The 26,014-nt window shown below is 34.0% G+C and overlaps 1 protein-coding gene across 4 annotated transcripts in view; it reads left to right on the top strand.

The window, feature by feature from the left end:
- The first annotated feature begins 122 nt into the window (after positions 1–122).
- LOC126815370 (apoptotic chromatin condensation inducer in the nucleus) overlaps positions 123–26,014 on the top strand; it is a 38,597-nt gene continuing 12,705 nt past the window's right edge. For 2 of the 4 annotated variants that reach the window (XR_007677877.2, XR_007677878.2), the window contains exons 1-7: positions 123–293; positions 733–778; positions 3,319–3,338; positions 4,843–4,948; positions 18,077–18,316; positions 22,382–22,481; positions 23,522–24,674. Coding sequence is in view for 2 of the 4 variants with exons in the window: in XM_050540958.2 (XP_050396915.2) it covers positions 156–293; positions 733–778; positions 3,319–3,338; positions 4,843–4,948; positions 18,077–18,316; positions 22,382–22,481; positions 23,522–24,674 (1,803 nt within the window). In the remaining 2 variants the exon portion in view is untranslated. The remainder of the gene's footprint in view (positions 294–732; positions 779–3,318; positions 3,339–4,842; positions 4,949–18,076; positions 18,317–22,381; positions 22,482–23,521; positions 24,675–26,014) is intronic. The other 2 variants (XM_050540958.2, XM_050540959.2) reach the window with 2 other exon arrangements.

Raw genomic sequence — 26,014 nt, forward strand, 5'->3', positions numbered from 1 at the left:
AATTTTAAAAAGAATATTAATAAATTGTATAATTTTTATATTCTAAAATGATTTGCGACACACACATATAAAGATGCAATTTAACATCTCAATTTGGCAAAATAAAACGTATTTTCCGGAAATAAACGAGCACTGCCTTAGCTAAGTTTGGGAAAATGGCGGACGACGAACCGATTATGGTTGAAGGGAAAACTTTAGGTGAACTTCGGGTCGTAGATCTAAAAAAAGAGCTTGAAGCACGAGGACTATCAAAGAGTGGCAGCAAGGGACAGTTAATTGCAAGATTAAAGGCGGTACGTATCAAGCACACTGCAGTACTTACATTATTTTAGTAGTAGGGTCTAGCATTTGCAAGTTCCGAATGCGTTTATTAAGAAATGACAAACATTTTGGGTCTTGGTTGGGCATAAGCAACCATGTAAATCATGTCACTGCACATAAAATGTATTATGGACTTAAATAATTAGAAGAATTCAACTCTATTCTAATTTCTGTCCAAGTTACTGCGAGTAAATGATTTACTTACTGAAACAGCAGAATGGGCAGTCTTGTTTTACAACAAGTAAACATTGAAAATGCCGCTCGGTGGCTTCTGTTATGGTTGATTGACCTACTTTATACTTATTAAATATTCACATATCACTGACCGTCCAATCGACTTAGGATGTAAATACGAATTGATAATATTGATACTTGACTTTGTGGTGGTGAAACGTTATTTTGTTTTTGCAGCAATTGCAGTTAGAAAAACTACAGAATGTACCTGTTGATACTGAAAGTGAGTAGATCTAGGCCTACTCTACCTAGAAAAATAAGTGGAGTTGTTTCCCTTCGAGTATACTATTATTTCTTTTGATATACCTTTGAAGAAAACCTAACTTGCTAAATAATATAAGGACAGGTTGGGGATGAAATGAAGATCCAAGGCTTAATATCATTACTAATTAAATAATACTATTAGTATTAAGCATAATCACTAAACATTTTTGCTGGTAGTGGTACAGTTTAGCATGTACCAACCAAATTTTATTTTTTGAGCAATTGCTTTGAAACATGGCAGAAGTCAGAAATAATTGCCCAAACATTAGAATTTCAAAACCGTTTAAATTTTTAGAATCGGACTTATACTTTTTTTAATATTCAATTTTTTATTGGTCCAAAAAGTGGTAATTTGACTTCAGGGCTATGTAAAAGAATTATTTTTCAATGAATTAACATGAAACTTGGTAGAGTAACAGTTTGGTTACTCCTTATTAAATTCACAATCATTCAGATAAAAAATAAGACCCCTTTTTTCAGGAAAAGTGGTTACCAATGAACAGGGTTAGGCTTAAATTTGACGATTGTTTGCTATTTCTCCTTTTTAAGCATTTGCTCCCATCACACAAATCCTAAAATATGCATTTCAAGCAGGGGAAAAGAAGATATATGGAGAAATAGAAAGAAGGATGTTGAGAGAGGGTTTTAACGCCACTTGACTCAGACTAGGTCATTTTGGGACTAACATAGACCACTGTTTTAATTCAATAATTTCCTTGTCAGTAAGGTTCTGTAACAGTGGGAATTCCGCAGAGAAAATCCATGAGGTTGGGCAGTTGACCCTACTCCTTTGAAACTGAATCTAAACACATAATACTTTTAATATTATTTATTTAAAGTTAACAATTTTCTTTAATTGAAAAAAAAAAAGAAAGAACAAAAATGTACGTTTATGAAACATGAAATTAAGAAAGTAAAATTTGTTTCTAATGCAACTGATTTGTTATACCAGTACCTGAAAATAGATATAAAATAGTAAAATTACAACAAGACTTTTAAGATTTCATCCTACGAAATATTCAATTAAATCCAATTTAATTCTAAATAAATAAATAAAAAAATAAATAAACAGATATTGGTTATTTATATAAAATGATAACAATACATGGTATTATATATTACAATGAATAAATAAATAGATATTTTTTATATATATAAAATAATAACAATATATGGTATTATGTAATAATATTTGGAAAGTTTCAAACAACAGTTGTTTTTTGCTAGCTGTTTCTTTTTGTTTATCAACTAGTTGGGGTAATAATTTTTGATATGACAGATAGTCTGGTCACTGAACGCATGAGGCCTCTGCTTCAGAGTCTATCGTAAACAGCTTGCATAGAAAAAATGAATAAAATGAAATACATGTAAACTAAACAAACCAGTGCAAAGGATTAGTTTTCATACCCACCTAATCTGATACTACTTATTAGTGACAAACATATAATTTTTACAATTTAAAAAAGACAGCCTACATCACATGACATTATGTCATATATCAGTTCTAATAAATTGGACTAATATTTCACTTTAGTTTCTATTTTAATTATTCTTTGTTAATACAATATATAATTCTGCTTTTAAAAAACGTGCGTTCATACTGATTTATTTATGTCTGTCAATTGAATAATGCCGTTTCTTTGGGTCGATTTCGGTTCATTTTCTACAGATCGAATAATATCGGCTAAAATTTTATCATTAATATATTATAAACATGGGTAGTTTTATTTTCTAAGTCATGTTGTAACCGATCTATGTAAAAAAAAAAAAAAAGACAGAATAAGCACATTTTTACGGAATGAAAACAAATAGCTACAGCGCTCGTCGGAGGCTTTCATGATGGATATTCAACTTCCGGTTTTTCGCCCTGTACCGTTATTTGCTGAATTTTTACTTAATTCTCAATTTAACGCATGATAACGTCCATGACAATTCGGTTTTTAATTTTTTATGAATAGAATATTCTCTAAAGTGTCATAAAATCGTAAAATTATGTTGGAATATTCTTACGTAAAGAAATGGAAAATATTTGAACTTTTTAAAATTCTAGAAAAAATCGTTCTACTCACCTGACACGGGTCCAATTGTCATATTCCACAGGCCCAACATTCTTCCGAACATCTCCCGCCAAGTTGCACCACCCGCCAACAAAAGTAAAGGTGCGGTCAAACGTAATTCGATACCTACTTTTCCGCTTAAAATCATAACCAGTTTTTGGACCAAATATTAAGCCAAACAGAGTTAACTGCCCTTGAGCTTGGTACACGCTACTGACAGTATTGTTTAGATAATACTACATGTATGTCATACCTAATATTAATTAACTATGGACAAACTAATGATGAAAGTAAATAAATGGTAATAGATTAACTTTATCCTTCTATTTTTTTTTTATTAAACTTCAAGACAGTCACTATGCCTTTAGAGTTAAAGATTGTAATTCTATTTCTAATAATATTGTTTTAAATTAAAAAAAAAAAAATATTATTTCCTTTTCAGACAAGGCACCAAACTTAGAAGTAAGTAAATAATATATATCCAGTAATTTACAATGTATATGTAGTATACATGTACATTAAGGAAGGTTATGACTAGGGAAAACTTAAAAAGTGACACTTACATACTCAAAAGGGATGCTTGATTGTTAGTCCAGAATACCAAACTGTCAAAGTTCTATCAGTCCCGATAAATGTGTGGTACATGCTCTACAGGTAGTATTTGTAGAATTGTGATATAATTGAACATAGTGAAATTCATTTCAGTTGTCATAGTTAATGCAATCCCAAACTTAGTGAAATTCATTTCAGTTGTCATAGTTAATGCAATCCCAAACTTAGACTGCCTATCTACAGCTAGCTCCGCCTGTGAACAGGCCCTAACCTACATGTATTTTGTAATTAACCAACATCTTAATTCCTACATCAACGATTTTAGTCGAAAACACTGAGTATGCGCCCATGAAATATAATTTCACAGAGGCAGTTTTGTTTGCAAAGACAAATCCAGGAGTATCTAACCTTGTTTTGAAAGATAAAGACTGTATTGCAATATTACCCACTAGCACATATTGTATATCGTTTTTACCGGAGTCGCAGAAGTTGACATTTTGCCAACCTGACATATGTGTTTACATAAAACACGGGCTTCGGGTTCTTTTTTACTCTGTTGTTTATACAAAGCAGTAGTCCAGTCGATAAGTCCTGCCCCAAAATGATCATGTGAGCGTTTTAAAGATACATTCCTGCGTAAAAACTGGGTGATTTGATGATATATTTTGACTAAAAACATATTCAAACTAATTAATTTATCATAATTTTGCTTCAAATCCTTCTCAAAATATTGCAATTGCCAAGGAATGCCCTTATTATAAAAAAATCGATCAAAAGAGGTCATGTTTGTGTCACGTGACTTACCTCTTTCAGTAGGACGAAGTCGGAGGAGAATTCATTGCATACACAAGACGATGTTGTCTTTAATCGCTAACTATTTATTACAAATATCGAAGCCTAATTAAATTCTCGGATTATCCACTGCCCAAGTTTTTGTCCGTGGTTTTTAACTCAGAAACTGTTGTACGTCTAACTCTCCATGAGTGTTTTTCAGGGCATCCAGTATTTTTCTAGTAAGATTGGATATTTCTACTTTCTATATACCAAAATTGCCATACTTTTATTGGAAATAACCACCCGATAAATACTTTTCTGAGAACCTATCTTTAAATGGACAGCATTTAGGACAGTGATCTATTTTCGAAGTATGACGTAGATGGATCGCTGCGTGCAGTATGGGTTAATGCATGTGATGTACATGTAAAAGCCCATTTTTAACTCAAATTATGTCAGTTTAAGTAGGATTGAAAGAATTCTATATTTCAGGACATTCAATCAAGTATCCCCAGGGTAATATTGAAGCTAAACATAGCATGTTTATAGCAATGGTTTTATAAAGTAATACTAATAATGAAATATATTATTATTTTGCAGAGATTGGAACACTAAATGAATTTATGCATCTTATTTTTAGCTTCAAAATGATGAAGTTGCTGGTCAAAGTTCCTTTATTAAGGAATACCTTGCAAGACAACAGAAAGCACTGGATATGCAAATAGAAGCTAAAAAGAAATTGGAAGGTACATGTATGAAAATTTTGGTGAACCAAAAACATTTTTATACGCCCACATTGAAATGTGGTTGTATATTGTCGTCGCCCCCGTCGGTCCGGCGTCCACAATTGCTTTAGCAAGCAAATGTGGAAGCTCTAGAGGCTAAAGTTAATATCCGATTGACTTTAAGTTTGTACACAGTGTTTAAGATCATGAGACGAAGAAGCCTATTGATTTTCAGCGATTTCCGATAATTACTGCCAGAGTTGTGGCCCTTGATCACTTCAAAAATTCTTGTTGACACTCTAGAGGCCAAAGTTAATATCTGATTGACTTTAAATTTATACACAGTGTTTAAGGTCATGAGATGAAGAATCCTATTGATTTTCAGCTATTTCCGATAATTACTGCCAGAGTTATGGCCCTTGATCACCTTGAAAAATCTTGTGGACGCTCTAGAGGCTAGGTCATGAGACGAAGAAGTCTATTTATTTTCAGCGATTTTCGAGAATTACTGCCAGAGTTATGGCCCTTGAACACTTAAAAAATCTTGTAAATGCTCTAGAGGCTAAAGTTAATATCATCCGATTGACTTCAGATTGATACACAGAGTTTAAGGTCCTGAGACGAACAAGTATATTGATTTTCAATGAATTTTTATGACGTGAACAGCTAAATCCATGATGTTAAAAGTTTCGTATACTAAACATTAGCATGGGGCAAAACTTTATAAAAACAGATTCTAATGGTTTTCTGTTAAATACTTAATGATATGTTACTCTTAATCAGATTTTAATGTATTATAAATGTTTCATTACCGAAAAAAAGTAAAAATATGCGACAACTCTTGTTGACTGCCCGGACAATTTAGCTGCTGTGGGCGTATGTTTCGTTTCCTGGCAACCTTTTTTTTTTTTATTTTTTTTTTTTATGAGATGAAAGTTCTTATGTACAAACTATATAATTGATCCCTATGCGAAATACATTTACATTTTGAATGGTAGGATAGTGATGAGTATGTAGGATATGTAAAGGCAAGAAATTATTTTTACATGTTAGATATTAGATCATGTATATCTTGTGAATGGTCCCTGTAAATCTTGTAATGCGCAGACTAGAACGCTGCCATAAGAGGGCAGGTGGTATGTCATAACTCATAATCATTATGCAGACAAAGGAAAACACAGCAAAATGTTTGGCACAATTCTACCTTTGCATTCCCAACCCTCACTTTTACTTTAGGCACCAAAACGTAATGAAAAGAAAAATAATTTCATAATGTCTACTACATCTAAATCACATGGCAAAAGGTGAATCAGGTTTTTTTTATGGACATCCCTAATTAAAGACTCACAGCTAGAATATCACTGAAATACATACATGTATCGATATCATCCACCAAGAGGTCATGTAATAGAGAATAGCATCAGTAGTCCAGCCAGACAGTGGTTTACAAATGCAATAACACAAATAAAAAACATGATTAAAATATGGAATGTCACATGTGGAAGGAATGATTGGTGATTAAAATATGAATCCATGGTTGAAAGCTAGATTTAAGAATGTCATGAAAAACAGATGATGGAGTCTCAGAATGAAGAATGATTGAAAGATGGAATACCAGTATCACCCCCCAAAATAGAATATGGCTAAGAATGAAAGATTGAGTATCATGCAGAAATGTAGTTAAAATATGGAATCATTAAAAGAATGATGGAAAACATTAATCCTAAGAATACATGAAGTAAATAAATTCGTCTTGTCACCTTTAATAATAATGGCTCACAATCAGTGATGGGATTTCAAAATTTTTCTTGTCAGACATTTTTACCGAAAATAAAGGGACATAACTCTTATCGTTATTTAAGGAGGCAGTTTTTAGACCACACACAAAAATCATGTGTCAACAAAATATTCAAATTCGTACGTAATAAAAAATAGGTACACCTTGTTATTTTGCATATTAATTCCCGTACTGTATTCAGATTTATGTCAGTAATATTCCTACAAAATTATGTGATGTTGTAATACGATAGAATGAAAGGTGTGCCGACTATGGCCGATCCTTACCCATTTCAAATTCCTCCAAAATTACCGTATTTTTCGGGTCATAAATAAGTTGATACATTTTTCAGCAAAAGTCTGGCATTCGTCTTATACTCTGTTTTGACTTATATACAGAGGGTAAAAAAATGACATCCCGAAATTTATTTGGCAGTAAACGTCGCTCTTAACACAACGAGCGAGCGACACCATCTGCTAAATAATTGCATTCAAACGCACTATCGTCTAAAACAATTAACTACTTACACATGTACAGTATTCCAATTGACATATTCGTCAACATTTCCTAGGGTACTTATTTATTTAAAAACATAACCAAAATCCCATTCAAAATATGATCATAAATCCGAGAATATGCCATCAAAATAGAATCTTTTCTTCGACATTAGACGTGTGAAATTTGTTGCGTATTCATTTTATAGTTTCACGCGTCTCGCAAGATTTCTACTTTCATTTCAGTTATCGTACTATAACCACATGCAATCAGAAACAGAGTTAGCATTGTGTAGTATTTTTCGTATGTGTGTGAAATAGGTTTATTTAACGCTCGCTTTAACCGAAGTGATATCGCAGACAAGTTATCGGATGGATACATATTGATTTGGGGTGTTATGTACTATTAGGATAAGTGACATATATATGACTAATTTCTACGTGTTGTCGGCCGACATCAAGGAGATTAAAACATCTGACAATGGGGAAATCATAGGTCAATCATGTAGATTAAGTTTATAATCACTCTTATTAGTCTTATCGGATTGATACATATCGCGACAAAGGAGAAGCAATGACTTCTGTTCAGAATTGGATTGATGAAATGACCGATAAAGGATTAAGGCAGATTAACTAGTTAATCAATGTAGGTGTATAGGCGGTATAACACAATAAATACGTTGATCACTTAATTACCTACATGTAATCAATCCATCCTATTATCAATGATAATCGGGTTGAGTATTAGATATACACTCAGTACACTATATTAATTTTAGAATTTTGAATATTAATCACCATACCTTGATGTCCGATTCGGCATATTCCTGGTCGGACAATTTAGCGTCGGACACATCCGGAATATACGGGCGAAATCCCATCACTGCTCACAATGTTCACCTATCTTAGTACTTGTCACAGATAAAATGTGTCTTATTACTTAATGACAATATTCAGTAAATTGCCTTATGTATTGAATTAATCTTTTCTTAAATGGTTGTGACGAAAAAGTTAACTACAAATAAATACTGCAAACAGTTGGGTACTCATAAAGTCAACACCGCTAATTACCGGTACAATTGATAACAACAATCCAGGTTTTCACCTGTTTTACACTAGTTTTTTGTAATGTATCTACATACATGTATGTACATGAATATCGAAAGAAATTCATGGATCCCCCACCCAAGACATGTTTAAGAGATTTAATTACATGTATACTAAGGGTACAACTGCTCGATTTCCGGTTGATACTACCATTTCAAACACGCAACACAAAGTCCATAAATAAAGTTAATGTATATTAGTTATTGAACAATCAAATAATTATCGCTTTACATGAATTTGATTGGTCAGTTGAAAAGCAACTACTTTTTTTTTATTTTCAAAGAACAGTTCATTTCTTATTAAAAGTATCTTTCTTTTTTTTTTATTAAAAATGAACTTTTGTTATTCAATTGACCTTGATGGAAACATCGGGTCAATATAAAGGACTTTGCAATGGTTGAATTGCTGTCAAAAAATGATGTATCACTACGCCGTAATGTTCAGTAAAAGTGAAATCTACAGCAAAGAATTATATTTATCTATTTGTGCATGTAAGAAGGGATTGGGTGACGAATAAAATCTCCTACTCGTCTTTTTTGATGTCAAAAAATATCCACACTCGTTGATAAAGTAAAAAAAACTCGGCATATTCATACTTTAGAGATACATGTAGTATATTATATAATATAAAATAGTCCTACCTAAAATAATATCGGTCCAGGGATGTCATTAGAAGGCGGCAACCGTCAAATTTCGCCGTTTAAATTAAGCCAATTTCCGGCTACTTTTCAACTAAAAAAGATCAGTAATTAAATTTTAATAAATGCCAAGATGTGCATATCTACTGAGTACCGACACTCCGACAGTACGTCGGATGGCCCAGCTACACGGCTACTTCACTAAATGTAAGCTTACTCTTTCGGACACCTGTTGCCACTGTCTGTCGTGTATTTTGTACATGGTGAACAGTCCATTTGCTGATTCCACTATTTTGCCTATACCAATTTTTTTTTAGGACTTTGAATTTTGTCTAATGGTTTGGATTGTTCGTACTTTGTTTTATTCAGTGATTTCCGATAATTACTGCCAGAGTTATGGCCCTTGATCACTTTTAAATATCTTGTGGATGCCAGAGAGGCTTAAATTTATACACAGCGGTTAAGGTCATGAGACGTGTGAAGTGTATTGATTTTTACTGTATTGATCACTTAGCAAAATCTTGTTGATGCTCTAGAGGCTAAAGTTTATACAAAAGTGTTTTAAAGGCTCAATACCACTCTTGTTGTAACTGAATAATATGTCCCAATCTTTATTCTGGTCAACAAATTGTACTATTTTACAATATTCCAATTAATTGATGATACAAATTTCATTTTAACACACCTAATTTAAAAAATTGGAAAAATTCAACTAAATGATTTGAAAAGCCTGACGTAAAGCTTTTCAAATGTGACTTGGATTTAAAAATATTTTTGAACCCTCTGGACAAGTAAAATAGGATTTAAATGAAATGGGGTTTAACGTCCTACGCTTCTGCACCTAACCTGGGCTAATTGAAGACGGGCATACGCCATACAGTGTGCTATTTCGGAAATTTTGTCTGGGCAGCGGCGCTACGGCCTACTCTTATATCGAATTCCAACTGCCAAGGGATCTTTTACGTGCACGCCAATGTGTACACGGGACCTCGTTTTTTTCGTCCCATCCGAATGACTAGGCAGCTGTCCTTGTCAGGCCCTCCGTTCTGCATCACTGACAAGGGGAAACCACGCCGGAAAATCGAGATGAACTTTCTCGGCCAATGCAGGGGTCGAACACCCGACCTCCAGGCTAGCGAGCCAGTGCCTTAGCCACTTAGCCACGTGATCCCCCCCAAAAAAATAATGGATAATTTACACAACAGGTAAGACACTAGAATAAGGCTATTTTTTTATTTTCTGGAGCTGTCAAGCCAGCAAGAGTGTTATTGTCCCTTTAACAAATATAGGATATGAAAACAAGCAAAAGTTTATTTATTAAAGTCATCTCCCTATCAAATAGTTATTTAACAAACTACAATAGAAATGTTCAGCGTGAACCACAAGCTTTATTTTAGGCCCAATTTCTGAAGAAAAAAACATGCCCTTTAAGCTTCTAACATCTGTGGGGCCATCAGCCATAACGCAATGGTCGCAGATACAGTCATGCGGCTCTCAACATTTGCTGCCCCTTACTTTAGCAAAATTTCCTGTCACTAGAAAAGTTAGTGACATCCCTGTATTGGTCTCAAAATGATTAAAATCAAAATAAGTTGGCAATATTATAATGTTTACATTACTCTCTCTAGATATCATTTAACCATGTTTTAACAACTGAAGGATAACTATTTCTTTACTAGAACATAAAAGTCAGCATAGTACCAAACCTTGGATTTTTGTTTTAATCTGATTAATTACAATCTACAGAACACTTTTGAGCCCATATTTTTCCTAAAAGGAGCAGTCCCGGATTTCACAGGTATACCAATTAAAGCCAAATCACCCAACCACATACATATACATGTGTGCAAACTGGATGTTTTCATACCTGAGGAAGATTACAATTGAGTTCTGTACATTTAGGATAAGGTTTTCCAAGACTTTAAGACAGATTTTCTACTTCCAGCCAGAATTAATCTGTTTGATTTACTAAATTATATCTGTGAGAACTGCTTTAAATTTCAACAAATATGTTTGTGGGCTCATCAAAGAATTGATTCTTTCATGTAAGGTTAAAGATGCAAACCTTTTATATGTTTAAACCATGAAATGCAATTTCCAGACAACTTTAATCTACATGTACATGTCATGCTGTAGTTTCTTTTGTGGTTACAAAGACAAAATTAGGTTCAAGTTGACATTGCTACAAACTTTTGAAAAAGGTATGTGTACAATAATTATGAAAAGCAAATTTATAGTGGAAAAAAATACTTTTGTTACATATCCTAAGATTTTGAAAACGACATGTACCTACAAGATTTGCAGAGTACAGGTTAGGACTTTATAACTACAAGTGGCATTGCATACATAGACTATAGAGGAGGGTTTTACGCTTGCAGTCAATCTACATTTAGGAACTCTTTACCTGAATAAAAACAAAATCTTTTAGTTTGCACAAAACATCTCTGAAATAGAATATTTAATGATCTTCAAACACAGTTTTTGTGAAATCATAATGAGTATGGTACTTACTTCAGAGTGAGATACATCATAAACTAGAAATTTCCCCATAGTGTTAGACTATATAGGTCTATATATGTACATAATGAAATGGGGTTGAACATCCTACTTTTCTGCACCCACTGGGCTAATGAAGATGAACATACAGTGTGATAATAGAGAAACTGTCAGGGGATCTTGTACAGTGTACACAGGCCCTTGCTTGTTTTTGTCTCATCTAAACGACTAGATGCAGTTCCTTGCCAAGCCCTCCATCCTGCACCACTGACAACAGGAACCATACTGGAAAGTCCCTGAGAACTTTCTCGACCAACACCAAGATCAAACCCTGGACTTCCCAATTTGTGATCCAGCATGTTATACAATGATACTGTCAGCAACACTGGGAGAAGGGATGGAAGCAGGTTTAGAAGGTAAAGACAGAATGAACAAATAATAAATATTAAAGATACATTATGGGAGATAACAGTTAAAAACCAGATAAAGGAAATTTGCTGAAAATTTCAGACAAATTAATACACTGAACCAATATTTTAGCGATTGAATTTTTTTCGGCCTAGCCTCGATCATCATTAATAAAGTCGGTACGATAAAAAACATACTCTCTATTATCCATTTCATGATTAAATCATGAATGGAAGTTGAGCAGCAAATCGGAACCTAATCCAATAAACATCGCAGGCTAGCGATGACATCGAGCGTTGATTATGGTCTGGATAAGTTAATTAATGTCTAATTAATAATTTAGATAACATTTCAGGCCTAAAGAAAGACCTGCAACAACTATTCTGCAAAAATGATAGTGAAACAAATACAAAGCACAAATTCATAATATGAAAATTATACATTCCAGGAGTACATTGTACATATAACTTCACATGGAAATAGAAGAATATTAAAAGGAGCTAAATTTCTAACTCAGTATTTTCCATAATATTCGAAGTTTAAAACATGAATTAGAATTCAATATTCGTCAATTTCAATCAATATTGATGTTGTTATCTTGCCTTGAAAATAGAGGATCTTAATATATAATATTTAAGACAATTAACATTTTATAATTAGTACACGAGTTGTGTATTCTATGGTTTCGGTTGCCATTTTGTAATAAACATACATGTATAAAAACATTTACAGGACACTGTGGAAGTAATTAGTACAGGCAATCTGATTAAAACATAGATCCTATTTCGTTTCGTTTTTTGTCCCCTGACTTTCGAAGAAAGCAGGGTCTATTAAAATTGGTTCTTCCGTCTGTCTGTATACTTTGGGACACGATAACTTTAGTTCTAATTATTAATTAAATGACAGTGATGAAATTTGGTGTATAGTTTTATTACATCGATACCTTGACTAAGTTCGATAAAGAGCATTTTCTGCTCAGGGTAAACTGAGCGTTAAGCAATTTGATTGATCGAGACTTTGGAACACAATAACTCTCATTCTAATTGAGCTAGAATGTTCACACTTGGCGTAAGTCTTTATTAGGTGAATGCCTTGATGGAGTTTGATGATAAACATTGTCTGCTTACAGTAAGCAGAGATAAGCAATCAGATTGGTTGATGCTTTGGGGTGCTATAACTTTGGTTTTAATTAAGTGAGAGTGATGAAACTCTGAGTATAGATTCATTATATTATTACCTTGACTAAGTTCGATGATGAGAATTTTCTGCTTAGGCTAAGGAGCGATAAGCAATTTGATTGTTCAAGACTTTGGAACATAACAATTCGGCTTTTAATTAGGTGAATGTCTTGATGGAGTTCAATGATTAACATTTCGAGCTAAAGCTAAGCAGAGCTAAGAAATTTCATTGGTCGATGCTTTGGGACAAGATAACTTTGATTCTATCTGATAGAGTGTGATGAAACTTAGTGTATAGTTGATAATCAGTTTGATTGCTTGATACTTTTGATACTATTAATTAATATGTGTCATGTATACTGTTCAAAAAAAGTAGGGGATATTGAGAAACAATACAAAACTTCGGAAAAGCACTGCTGTTTTTATTAGAGGTAACCAGTGTATGTTAATAACAGGCCAATTGCCTACACATGAACATAAACAGTTCATATGGGCGGCTTATCTGACGGCCCCATTTCACTCGTAAAGAGATACACTGTCAAAAGTGAAAATGGACGTTTTTGATTTTTGTCTTAATAATGAGTAATTGCTCCACCAATCCTCAGAAATTCAGCAATTCGTCGTGGCATGCTCCTAATCAACTGTCCAATCACGATTTGGGGCAATCTGACCCACTCCTCTTGCAGTGCGACGGCCAATTAAACGTACATGTAACACACTAAAGCAAAGATATGCTAAACAGTAAATCTTATGCAAGAACCGATAGGAAAGCAAACATGGATAGGATAAACCAGCAAGCAGCAGTTTTCATCAACCCTTCCTTGAGGTGTCAAATTTGACAATGAACCCCTCCCATGTGTATGGCGCTATTGCGTGTCACACATGCAACTCAGTGGTTCTGTTGGGCCGATAAGTTCTTCATCTGTGAACATACTCTCAAAGCATGTCAAGTGTCCATGACTATTTATCATATCACAACCTGCATAGGTATTTGCATTTCAATATCCCCTACTTTTTTTTTGAAGAGTATATTTATTTTGGGATTTAGGCGGGGGACATCAGCCTCACTGTTGGCTTGTTTATAGTTCAAAATGTTGTTTTACTTTTCTTTACTAATACTACAGTGGGCTCTGGAAGTGTTGATTTTATAACCAGCATTCTAGTTGATTTGAGGGATTAGCCAATGAAACTGTCTGTTGACAGTGCAATGCACGGAACTGTGGGTATCCTTATAGAAACATCAACTCTGATTGTTTTATATACATCACAGGTCAAAAGCCGCTTAGATTACCCCTGACGCAACCTCCCACAACAACTGGTCAGATCTTCATGTAGACCCATCGAAAGTATAAAAAAATGAAACTAAATATAGTTCTTTATTTTAAACATGCATTATGCAAGAGCAAAATCTGCTTATTACAAGTCTTTCTTTAGGCCTGAAATGTTATCTAAATTATCAATTAGACATTAATTAACTTATCCAGACCATAATAAACTCTCGATGTCAAGGCTAGCCTTCGATGTAGGCTGGATTAGATTCCTATATGCCGCTAACGGCCAAAGTTAATTAAATCAGAAAAAGTGGATAATTGAGACTATGCTGTTTATATTAATGATTTTAGTAATGATAACCGAGACTATGCAAAAATTTCACCGGCTTCTTTACACTATCTAGTTTTTAACTATTATAGCGAGAACTGCCTTCTCTTTATCTTATCTCCCATAATGTATCTTTAATCCGATTGTTAGTAAAGGCTGATTCACAAACGACAAAATAATAATAAAAAAAATGTGTAGAATGGACTAAGCAGACATAAACGACTGCCGTTCAGTTTGAAATGTTCACCTATTTCACCGAACATGACTGATTAGAAATTACAATATTTTGTTTCGAAAATTGAACATAAACCACTTTATATACATGTACATTCATATTACATTAATATGTGCTTAGTTTTAGAACCATTTTCGTCTATTTTAAGGTAAAAAAAAATTAGACACATATGCCCTTTAAAGGAATATGCAAGTTGGAGGACAATTGGTTTTTTTTATCAACATTCTAGTTGTATTCAGTTCTCTACCATAGTTCAAATGATAATGATATATGTGAAACTTTGAGCCATTCAAATTAATTAGTAGTCAAAACATTGCAAACTTAAACTCAAAAGATCTTTTATGTGCCAATATCGTAAGACCAAGATCTTTGGTTTATACATTTTAAATGTTTCATCAAAATCAATTAAAAACTGTGACCTCTAGAAACACAATTGTTTGTACGATCAGGGGTCCATAATCCAGGAAGTTACTGTCCAATATGAAAAGGAACAGAGATCTTTGGGTTATAAAGATACATTTTATGTTTCATCCAAATCCGAATAAAATTGTGACCACAAGCTGAAAACGTGATTTTTCGTACCATGAGTGGCCATAATCCATGAAGTTACGACCCGATACCAATATCGAAAGGAGCCGAGATTTTGGGGATATAAACCTATATTTCAAGTTTTGTCAAAATCAGATAACAATTGTGACATGTAAAGGGTTCCACAAAAAAAATGTGAATGGACACAAGGTCGACGACAAAATGCGTCCAGTGGAAGTATAAAAATTAAATTTGTGCTTAACATATTGTATTGGGTTACTTTTCTCAGTTAAAACTTAAAAGGGGCATTATGAGAGATAAGATAAAGAGTTGACAGTTCTCTCTATAATAGTCAAATTGCTCCACTCTGAACCCAGATATTAGCTTTTGAATTTTAGGCTAGTCTTGATCATCATTACTAAAGTCGATACGATAGAAAACAAAGTCTTGATTATCCATTTTTACGTTTAATTATCATTCACAAAATGTATTCAAATCCACTAAATATCGCAGGCTAGTGATGGAATTGAGAGTTGATTACAGTTAGAATAAGTTAATTAATGTCTATTTAATAATTTAGATAACATTTCAAGACCTAAAGAAACCCTGCAATAGGCAGATTTAGCTCTTGCATAATTATGTTTAAAAAGCCTATAAATATTGTTTGTTTTTTTTACTAGGGTACGGTACTGTAATAATTGCACATCTGTTTGCAATGTGGAGTGACAACAGAACAGTTAGGTTATTTAAAGGGGTTATGTAAGATTTAGATAAAGAACTGGCCGTTCTCACCATAATATTTCAAAATTAGAATGCAACTGAATAGTGATACTAAAAATTTCATTCAAATTACTTTATTTTTTGAGCCAAGTTATCAATGGTTGTAGTTTTGACAAGATGTGTGCATTGATTGTAATCATCGTACTGCACTGGTCCACTTGAGTCTTTAATTAGAAAATGCTAAATGGATTATAAAACGTCGCGATGCCAACACTGACAAAGAAAAATTCCAAAAGATTATACATTTTCTCATTGACAATGCCATATTTGCGGTTGGGGATCGATAATAGTTAATACAGCAAACAATTGGTTTACCATTGGAAACCGACTCCGCCCCATTTATGGCAAAAGCACATTTATATAAATATGAAATCTGCTTTCAGGATCATAAAAGAAAAACTGATTACAAAGTAGCTAAAAGTCTGAACTATACCTTCCAATAATGACATTTAACACCTATCAATGACAACGGAACTTTCAACAAATATAAAAGTGAAATATATCCCCCAGAACTAATATTAGATAAAGAAAACTCTAGCACTATAACTGCACCTGTTCTTGGCTTGGATATCAGTATATTTAACAGTAAATTTAATGTTGGTATTTTCGACAAAACGGACAAATTTGGCTTTGAAGTGGTAAAATACCCGTCAATTTATAGTAACATAGATGTCACACTATATAATGTTTTCTATTCACAATCACAGGCATTACGATTTCTAACAATATGAAGCGATAAAGAACTATTTCTTTCTAGAATAAAGTCTCTTTATTTTATTAAGTGCACTGCCAAAGGCAGAAAACGATTACATTTAAAAGAAATTTCGAAACTTCCATTTCTTCAACATACCAAGTTTTGACATTTCTTATAAGTTATAACCAACTACATATTGGATAATGATCTACTAATTGAATAATTATTTTAAATTTTCTGCAGTTATCTGGATTATCGCCCTTATTTGGGGCCTTTATATAAAAACACTTTCATAGTACTATTTCTTCAACATACCTGGTTTGCATTTGTTATAGGTGTATTACTTATTGTATTTTGCAGATCATAACTCGTACTAGTGTTAGTATTACAATATGTTTTTCTCTGGGTTATATTCCTGATTGTTTATTGGATGTTTACGGCTAGCCAACGATCCATTCACTTAATCTGTTATGTACGTTTGTGATTTCTGCGTAATCGTGTCTTGTTCATAGATTTGTTTTGTGTAATTAATTGTTGTGCAGTACCCCTGCACTTACTTAATACTATTAGCCTCGCTTCTACATTTCTAAATTAAAACACTAAATGGCTGAACTGTTCTAATCTACTTAAAATCGAAGCCATCGGATGGCATCAAGAGTTGATTATGGTCTTGTCATGTTAATAAATGTCTAATTAATAATTTATAACATTTAAGGCCCAAAGAAAGTCCTGCAATAAGCATATTTAGCTCTTACATAATGCATGTTTAAATTAAATTATTATGTTTCTCATGTACAACATTGCAACAATGTACAGACCATGAATAATGATGTCAATATTATTCATAAGGATACCGGTAGATCTAATAATTTTTAATATTTATTAATAATAACGCCCAATCTTTCAGTTTTGGTAGGGTTATTTTCGTATTTTTTGTATATGAAAATATTTGTGACGTTGTATAAATAGCAACCAGTATGCACTAAAAAAAAATATGTCTCGGCCAGGGGCAGGCCCTAATATTAAACGGTGATTTTACAGACATTTTCTTATTTATTATCACGATTCGATGTTGACATTTACAACGTCTACTGTGAATCTCGGTCGAGTGGCGTACTTGCCATGTCATTCTAACTCTAGTCAAACAATAAACATAACATTCTTTGTTCAATATCAATAAAATTGTACTTACAATTAACTGACATATCTTTTTAGAAGAAGAACGCAGAAAATCTACCGAAGATGAAGGTGAATCGGAGACGGACGATATGCAGACAGCTGAAAAATCGGCAAGCGGCGAAAAACCGGAAATAGTACCGGTGCAGGACGTGACGTCAAAACACGAGAAGGCTGAAGACACGGAAAACGCACCTGCGACGGGTGAAAAAGAAGTTGAAGACATGGCGAGACGTAGAAGTAAAACAAATAATGCAGAACCTAGCAGTCCAAACAAAGGCAAGCTTATTATTAAATCTATCAGTATATTATGGATTCATTATTCAACAATGTGTAATTAAATAACCCAAACCTTGAAAACCAGGCAAGAAAGACTTCATCATTGAAATAATAAACAAAAAAAAAACCAATTCATGTCCAATCCAATAGTGACATGGAATCGACGAAGCGATTTGTAGACCGTTATTAATAATTAAAAAAAAAACATATTTTCAACAATGTCTCACTTCAAGCTAACAGTGGATGTAAATGATTGCAGTAGATGTATGACTGCATGTGTGTATATTAATTTATTCATTGTCCTCCCCTGGCCCTAGTGCCTTAATTATAATTAGGCCTATATTATAAGATTGCCTTTATTTATTATAATAAACACCATTCAGTGACACAGATATTGTAGTGACTCCATTTTGGGGGTGGCAGGTCACCCCACACCAAAAAAAAAACAACCTTCATCAGCCCATATGCCCACAGATATTATTAATATAAAAACAATGAACACTCTAATTTTTCTTTCAGAGGACGTGAGCCTTTTACTTTTATCTAAAAAGATTAACAAAATTGTCACTAGTGAGCTTTTGTCGATCCATATTGATTAAAAATAATCATGGTTTGTCTAGTTTTGAACAGCATGCCGGTACATCAATAAAGACTTACAACTAAAATGATTTAATGTGCATGTTCACATACTTGAAACGAGTACTGCCAGTACCAGTAAAGCTTTTCTTATAGCGTTACATTTTTTGTAAAAAATCAAATAGCTTCAGGCCAAGTTGTATGAATTTATTAAAATTGCTAATAAATAACACATTTTTGAATATGCTCCTCGTAGCGAAACTGTAGTAATCTTACTAAGTTATAACGAATGAAGAAGTTCATCGTTGATTTATGTGACATTTAATGCAATTTATAACATTTTATGCATTCAATTTTTTGTTTAATAAGTTGATTAAAGTAGAGTAATTGTTAATTTCGTTCTGTAATAATATCGCTGCAGAAAGAAAAATAATCTGTTGCATGACATCATACACAAATAATTGTTTTTGCGTGAGTATATAGTCGTGGACATCGTTCAAAGGACAGTTGTTATCAAACTCATTGCTTTTTTAGTCAATATTTATTGTTTTTACAATTTAATCTATTTTGGCTAAATTACATGATTAAGAAGTCAATCAACTTACTTATCGACTACAATAACAGTCATACTATGTGGTCCATAATCCAAGTCGCTTCTCGGCATTGTGAATCTCGGGATTCGCGCCGTCATGACGCTCGATCCACATAGGCGTATCGGTTCAATGACAGTTGGGGGCAAAACTCGAAATGCCCGAAAACATTTTCGGTTAAAGGATGCACTGCCGATCTTCTGTTAGAATGGAGCTTACCGTGTAGGGACACCCTCCCCCCCCCCCCCCCCCCCCCACCCAAGAAAATTTTGGAAAATTTGACGACCCCAAACACATTTTTTGCTATTCTAACCTGTGGTCTAATATAGCCTAATTAAAATGGCTGAGTGGAATTCCAATCAACCAATCATCATTTACAGTCGACGGAGACGGTACCGTCGGGAGAAAATTTTGCAAATTTAACTGCCTCAAACTCCAGCAACTTTCAGCAACTTCCAGCAACTTCAGTGTGGTCCAATATAGCCTAACTTATAGGTGGCTGACCTGAATCCCAAACAACCAATCAATCGTCGTGGGGTATGGGGGCCTCGCGCTCCCATTGAAAATTTTGAAAATCTAACAGCCGCAAATGCGCTTTTCTGCAATTCTAGCTCATGAATTAAGCAACTGAAAGTTGTCCAATGGTTTTGTAACCAAAATCCCACTCTATGCCGACCTGAATTCCAACCAGACTGTTGCAGCTGCATTCATAATTAAAGGGACTATCCCGATTTAAAAAGAGTCTCCGAAATCAAAGTCCATGTAACCAATCAATCGTCGTGGGGCTTGGGGGCCTCACGCTCCCATTGAAATTTTCAAAATCTAACAAGAGGCAAATGCGTTTTTCTGCAATTCTAGCTCATGAGTTAAGCAACTGAAAGTTGTCCAATGGTTTTGTAACTGAAATCCCACTCTATGCCGACCTGAATTCCAACCAGACTGTTGCAGCTGCATTCATAATTAAAGGGACTATCCTGATTTAAAAAGAGTCTCAGAAATCAAAGTCCATGTACATATGAAATATAATTAAGCGCCAAAATATAGACGAATGGTGTATTTACCTTGTCGCAAAATTTCAGCTCAAAACCGCTTATCAGGACACATAACCTTTTAAGATTTCAGGTCAATTTTTTCGTTGGGTGACCTGATAATCTATTGCCGTTCTTTTAGGGGTCTATACAGTGCATGGCTCACTTGCTGTACTTGATAACGATAAATCTGGTTTTATCCAGACACCATATAGTACAGCTTGGGACACCGGTCTCAATTTCCAGATAAAAACTGACAGGTTTAAGTTGTTTGAAAACGTATCGCTTACATTGAGTTAGCTGCTCCAACCAAAGGTAGAGGATTTTAAGGGCTTTTAACACAAAATAAAGCTATTTTATTCTCCAAAATGTCGCACAAAGTATAGTGGCTCCAGACAAAATGTTTTGATCCATAGTCAATTCAGTACAAATTTGTGATATTCAATTAAAACTTAAAGTAAAATTAGTGTTTTACTAATTAGTAATAAACGAAGCGATGCTAGATTTAGTTTTAAATAGGGTTCACTGTTATGCTTATTCATTTTATGCACATGCTGACAGAGGTTTAATTTTGAATATTGTTATTATTGAAAGCTATGTCATAGTATGTGGTAAGGAATTTGTTTTGTAAAGCATTATCCGATTGATTTTAAATTTATACACAGTGTTTAAGGTCATGAGACGAAAAAGCCTATTGATATTCAGCAATTTCCGATAATTACTGCAAGAGTTAAGGCCCTTGATCACTTCAAAATATCTTGTGGACGCTCTAGAAGCCAAAGTTAATATGTGATTGACTTTAAATTTATACACAGTATTTAAGGTCATGAGACGAAAAAGCCTATTGATTTTCAGCGATTTCGGATAATTAATGCCAGAGTTATGTCCCGTGATCCCTTCTAAAAATCTTGTGGACGCTCTAGAGGCTAAAGCTAATATCCAATTCACTTTAAATGTGTTTGAGGTTATGAGATGAAGAATTCTATTGATTTTTAACAATACCCGATAATTACTGCCAAAGTTATGGCCCTTGATCACTTTGAAAAATCTTGTGACGTTCTAGAGGCCAAAGTTATAATCCGATTGACTTCAAATTGATACACAGAGTGTAAGGTCTTGAAACAGCTAAATCCATGATATTAAATGTTTTGTATACTAAATGTTAGCATGGGGCAGAACTTTTTAAAAACCAAACAAATTCTAATGATTTTCTGATAAATACTTAATGAGTTGTTACTCTTAATCAGATTTTAGTGTATTATGAATGTTTCATTACCGAAAAAAGGAAAAATATGCGACAACTCTTGTTGACTGCCCGGACGATTTAGCTGCTGTGGGCGTATGTTTCGTTGACTGGCAACCTATCTTTGTCTTTATTGATATGCAGCCTATTGCTCACGTAAAACGAACTTGCATGAGTAAATTTAACCACTTGCCATACTTGTGCAAGGTTAATGTTGCGTGAGTGCTTAATTGCTTGCCATCATTTTATTTGTGGCAAGCCCTGTACATGTAAATGTATTTTTCTATTTATAATAGCTACCATGTAGTGTTTAAAGTAGCAAATGGCCATCCACGTCCAGTCTTTGCATTGAGTTAAAATATGATATATTATGTCATCTAAAAACTTATTGATTCTTAGTCACATACACCTCCCATATTTTCCAAACACAACATTTGAAAACTTGTGTTCTTAAATTGCTTGGCAGCCAGAAGAATAAGCTTACTGTTACAATTTTTAAATTAATAATGCATTTTCAAAAATTAGTATGATTAAAGCTGATTTATGACAACAAATTATTCCGACTTGCATGTTCTTGGCCACTTTAAAATTTGAACCACTGTTATTTAAGCTTATTTTGTATATTTAGTAGATACCAACAATATTGGAGATGAAGTGATATCTGCAAAAAAAAGTAATGAAAAAGCAGTCAAATCTAGATCACCATCACCCAACAACAACCGATCAAGGTATTAGATTTGAATATTGTTAATCTTGGGCTTACCTCGTACACTGTATTTCACGGCCTGGGTATTGGAACTGTAGGTCTGAAAGTGCTAAATGTGCAATTCATTTTCTTGTTCACATGATAATAACATGGCTCAGAGTAATATCATGCCTTCAAGAAATACACAAGACATGGTTTTGTATTTCTTCAGAATTCCAAAGGGTTCTGCACATAATCTTATTGAATATTGGGTAAACAAATATTGTTAGCACTAGCACATATTAGTAAAAATACAGATTCTGAACAATAGAGCATATTATCTGCTGCTTGCCCAAAGGGTAACAGATAATTACCGTAGCTTATGGCTACAAAATTCAGTATGTAAAGTTAATAATTACCTGGTAGGCCTAGACTTTATGCTGTCATGTAGATGTATCTGGACTTTGTAAAAAGAAGCTGACTTAAAGGAGCTAAATCGCTAATATTTGGGACCTAGAAATTGACACAAATGGGTCACAACGCATATAATAATGTAATATGAATGTATATAAACTGATTTATATTCAATCGTTTCCGTTTTTACTCTTAATTTCAAATCAGTTACGTATGTATGTTCGACGAAATACGCCAGAAGTGTCAATCGAATGGCTATCTATAGTGTCTGGTTATTCCAGTCTACGCCGATAGTATTTATTGCGCATGCTCTCCAGATAAGAATATGGCTTCACCGTTTGACATGATTTGTGGAATTGTCTAGCCTCGTTCTTCGAGTCCCCTTTTACAAATGGCTCTGAAACGCATTATGGTACACGATTCGTGTACCAATGATAAAATGTTTATTTTGTCTTGTATATTGGATATCAGAAGCCCATCTTTTCAAGACAAGATAACAACACCAATGTTGATTTAAAATTACAAATAATTCGTGTTTTCGATGTCCGACTTTGGATGATACTGAGTTAAGACTTAGCTACTTTAAACAATTTGTTGCCTGCATATGTTAGCCTACTTAATTTGTCTTAGAATTAGAAGTTTTACACCAGAGTATTATTTATATTACAGGAGTAGAAGAAAATTAGCAGAAGAACATGTAACTAGGCAGAAACTTAACCAAACTCCTGAACCAAGCAAACATACATTGAAGGAGGAGAAAAGAAATGGAAAAGAAAAAGAAAAAACAGTGGAAGGAAGTGAAAGTAAAAAGGAAGAAGGCATGCGGGAAACTGATGAAGTAGCAGATGACAAGAAATTGACTTCAGATTCTAAAAATGTTGAACCTTCACATCAGCCTGAACCTAAACTGAAAGATCCAGAGGCTGGTGTTGAAGATAACAAAGAAATCACCCCAGAAGTGGTAAAGTCCAAGAGGAATCGCTGGAATAAGGGACCCATTGAAGAAAGTAAAGAAACACCAAAGAAAGTTTCTACTTCTTTATCAGAAAAAGATGTTGATAAGGAAGAAAAAGAATCATCTTCTAGGCCTCGTAGATTAAATAGAATTGAAGAAGATAAAGATAAACCAGTTGAAAAAGAAATTGATAAAGAAGATAAACATTCTAAGAGACCCAGTCGCTCCTCTAGAGATTCATTGGGAAACATAGAAGTATCTACAGATACTTCTACTAAAGAATCTTCTAAAAGTACAGAAAATGAAGTTCCTTTAAAAGAAAAACGTTCATCAAAAGAAAACCTTAAAGTCGCAGAAAAATCTTTAGGGGACAAGACAGAGCATTCTTCTAAATTCACCGAATCCAAAGCAGATTCAAAATCTAGAGATGGAAACAAATCCGAAAAAGCTGAAGAAAAAACTCCTAAATCTGTACTGACTGCAAAACTGGACGAAAGTAAGGAAAATCCAAAAATAGAGAAAAGCAGATCTTATACACCAACAGAATCAAAATCAAAAGAGAAAGAATATGCCTCTAGGAGGATCTCAAGGTCTAAAAGCTCTGATTCGTCAGATGATAACAGTAAATCTAGATCTCGGTCCAGAGATCGGTCTCGTTCTGGCTCACGTGATCGATCACCATCTTCCTCTAGTTCATCTAATTCCAGTAGTTCTTCAGATTCTTCTGATGATGAAACACCAGTAAAAAAAGGCCCAAAAGGGTCAGTAGTGTCAGTAAAGAAAACTGGTCGGCAGTCTCCATTGTCAGAAAAATCTGCATCACCATCACCTGAACCACAGCCAAAGACAGCAAAAATTGCAGCAGTGGTAATTATTTTTCTCTAACATTGAATTTGTAACACCGTCAAATATTTGATCTCTATAAATCTGAATTCAGATCAGCGGCATAAATCCAAGACATCTGCCAACTTAGAAACTATCTTTGAAGTGATTAACAGGAAACAAATAATAATACACATACCGTATTTTTCGGTGTATAAGGCGCATGCGTAGATAAGGCGCAGGGCGACTGTGGCAGAGGTGTTTCAGGAAAAAAAAAATATGCGTGGCTTAGGCGCACCCTTTCCCAGCGCATGTGAAACTCGTGCCATAACATATGTGACTCAAATCCACCTGCGATCTCCAGTAACTAGGTCAAACTCTATTGTTTACAGTTATAATAATTACCGATATTTAGCCGTATCAAGCTTTATATAATTATATTTCTTTATGAAATAAATTGCTTTTGTTACATTTGTTTATATTAATTATAACACGCAATTGCATTATTGCATAACTTTCAGCTGTAATTCTGTTGCTCGTACGGTAGTGAAATTGTCATTCAAGTCCCGCCCACAACAAACATGGCCGTCTATTACATCGTGTAAAATTCGTGAGTAATTGTCTGTGATAAATGAATCGGTTTTGATGATAAACAAATTAAATAATACCTGTAGAAATAATATATCATGATCAGCTACTCACAACTTAAATCCTGACTACCGGTAAAAGAGAAACAACAATTCCAGTTTACTCCAAGTTATGCAAACCACTGACAAACGATAGCGTCTGTTGCCCCGCCCACTCCACGCGTCATGACAGTACCCAGATTGTAGCCATTTAGATCTATCAGTAAAATAATACAATAGCATTTTTAATACCAATCAAAAAAACAATGATTTTGTCAACTACAAACAACTTCATAAAGAAAACGGTAACAACTCACTGGTAGATAATTAACTATACCGGTAAAATAATACAATAGCATTTTTAATACCAATCAAAGAAACAATGATTTTGTCAACTACAAACGACTTTATAAAGAAAACGATAACAACTCACTGGTAGATAATTAACTATACCGGTAAATTATAACAATGGGCCAATCACTGAATCCATGTTGAATGAAAACCGTCGGTAACTTAAAACGGTTACTAAAAGACAGTCTTGCTCAAAGAAAACACGCCGATGTATATAAAACACCAGTGAACATTCCATCATTCTTAAAAATTATTTATTCAGAATGGCTACGAGACGAACCGCTTATACCGCTAAGGAGAAGTTGAGGGTTATCAGTTACGCTGAAGCACACGGTAATAGGGCCGCGGGTCGTGAATTTAGTTTGGGGGAGTCAAACGTGAGACGTCGGAGGGCGATGAAGGGGAAAC

The sequence above is a fragment of the Patella vulgata genome, chromosome 3 (genome assembly GCF_932274485.2).
Source record: "Patella vulgata chromosome 3, xgPatVulg1.2, whole genome shotgun sequence".
In the NCBI taxonomy this organism is placed as follows: domain Eukaryota; kingdom Metazoa; phylum Mollusca; class Gastropoda; family Patellidae; genus Patella; species Patella vulgata.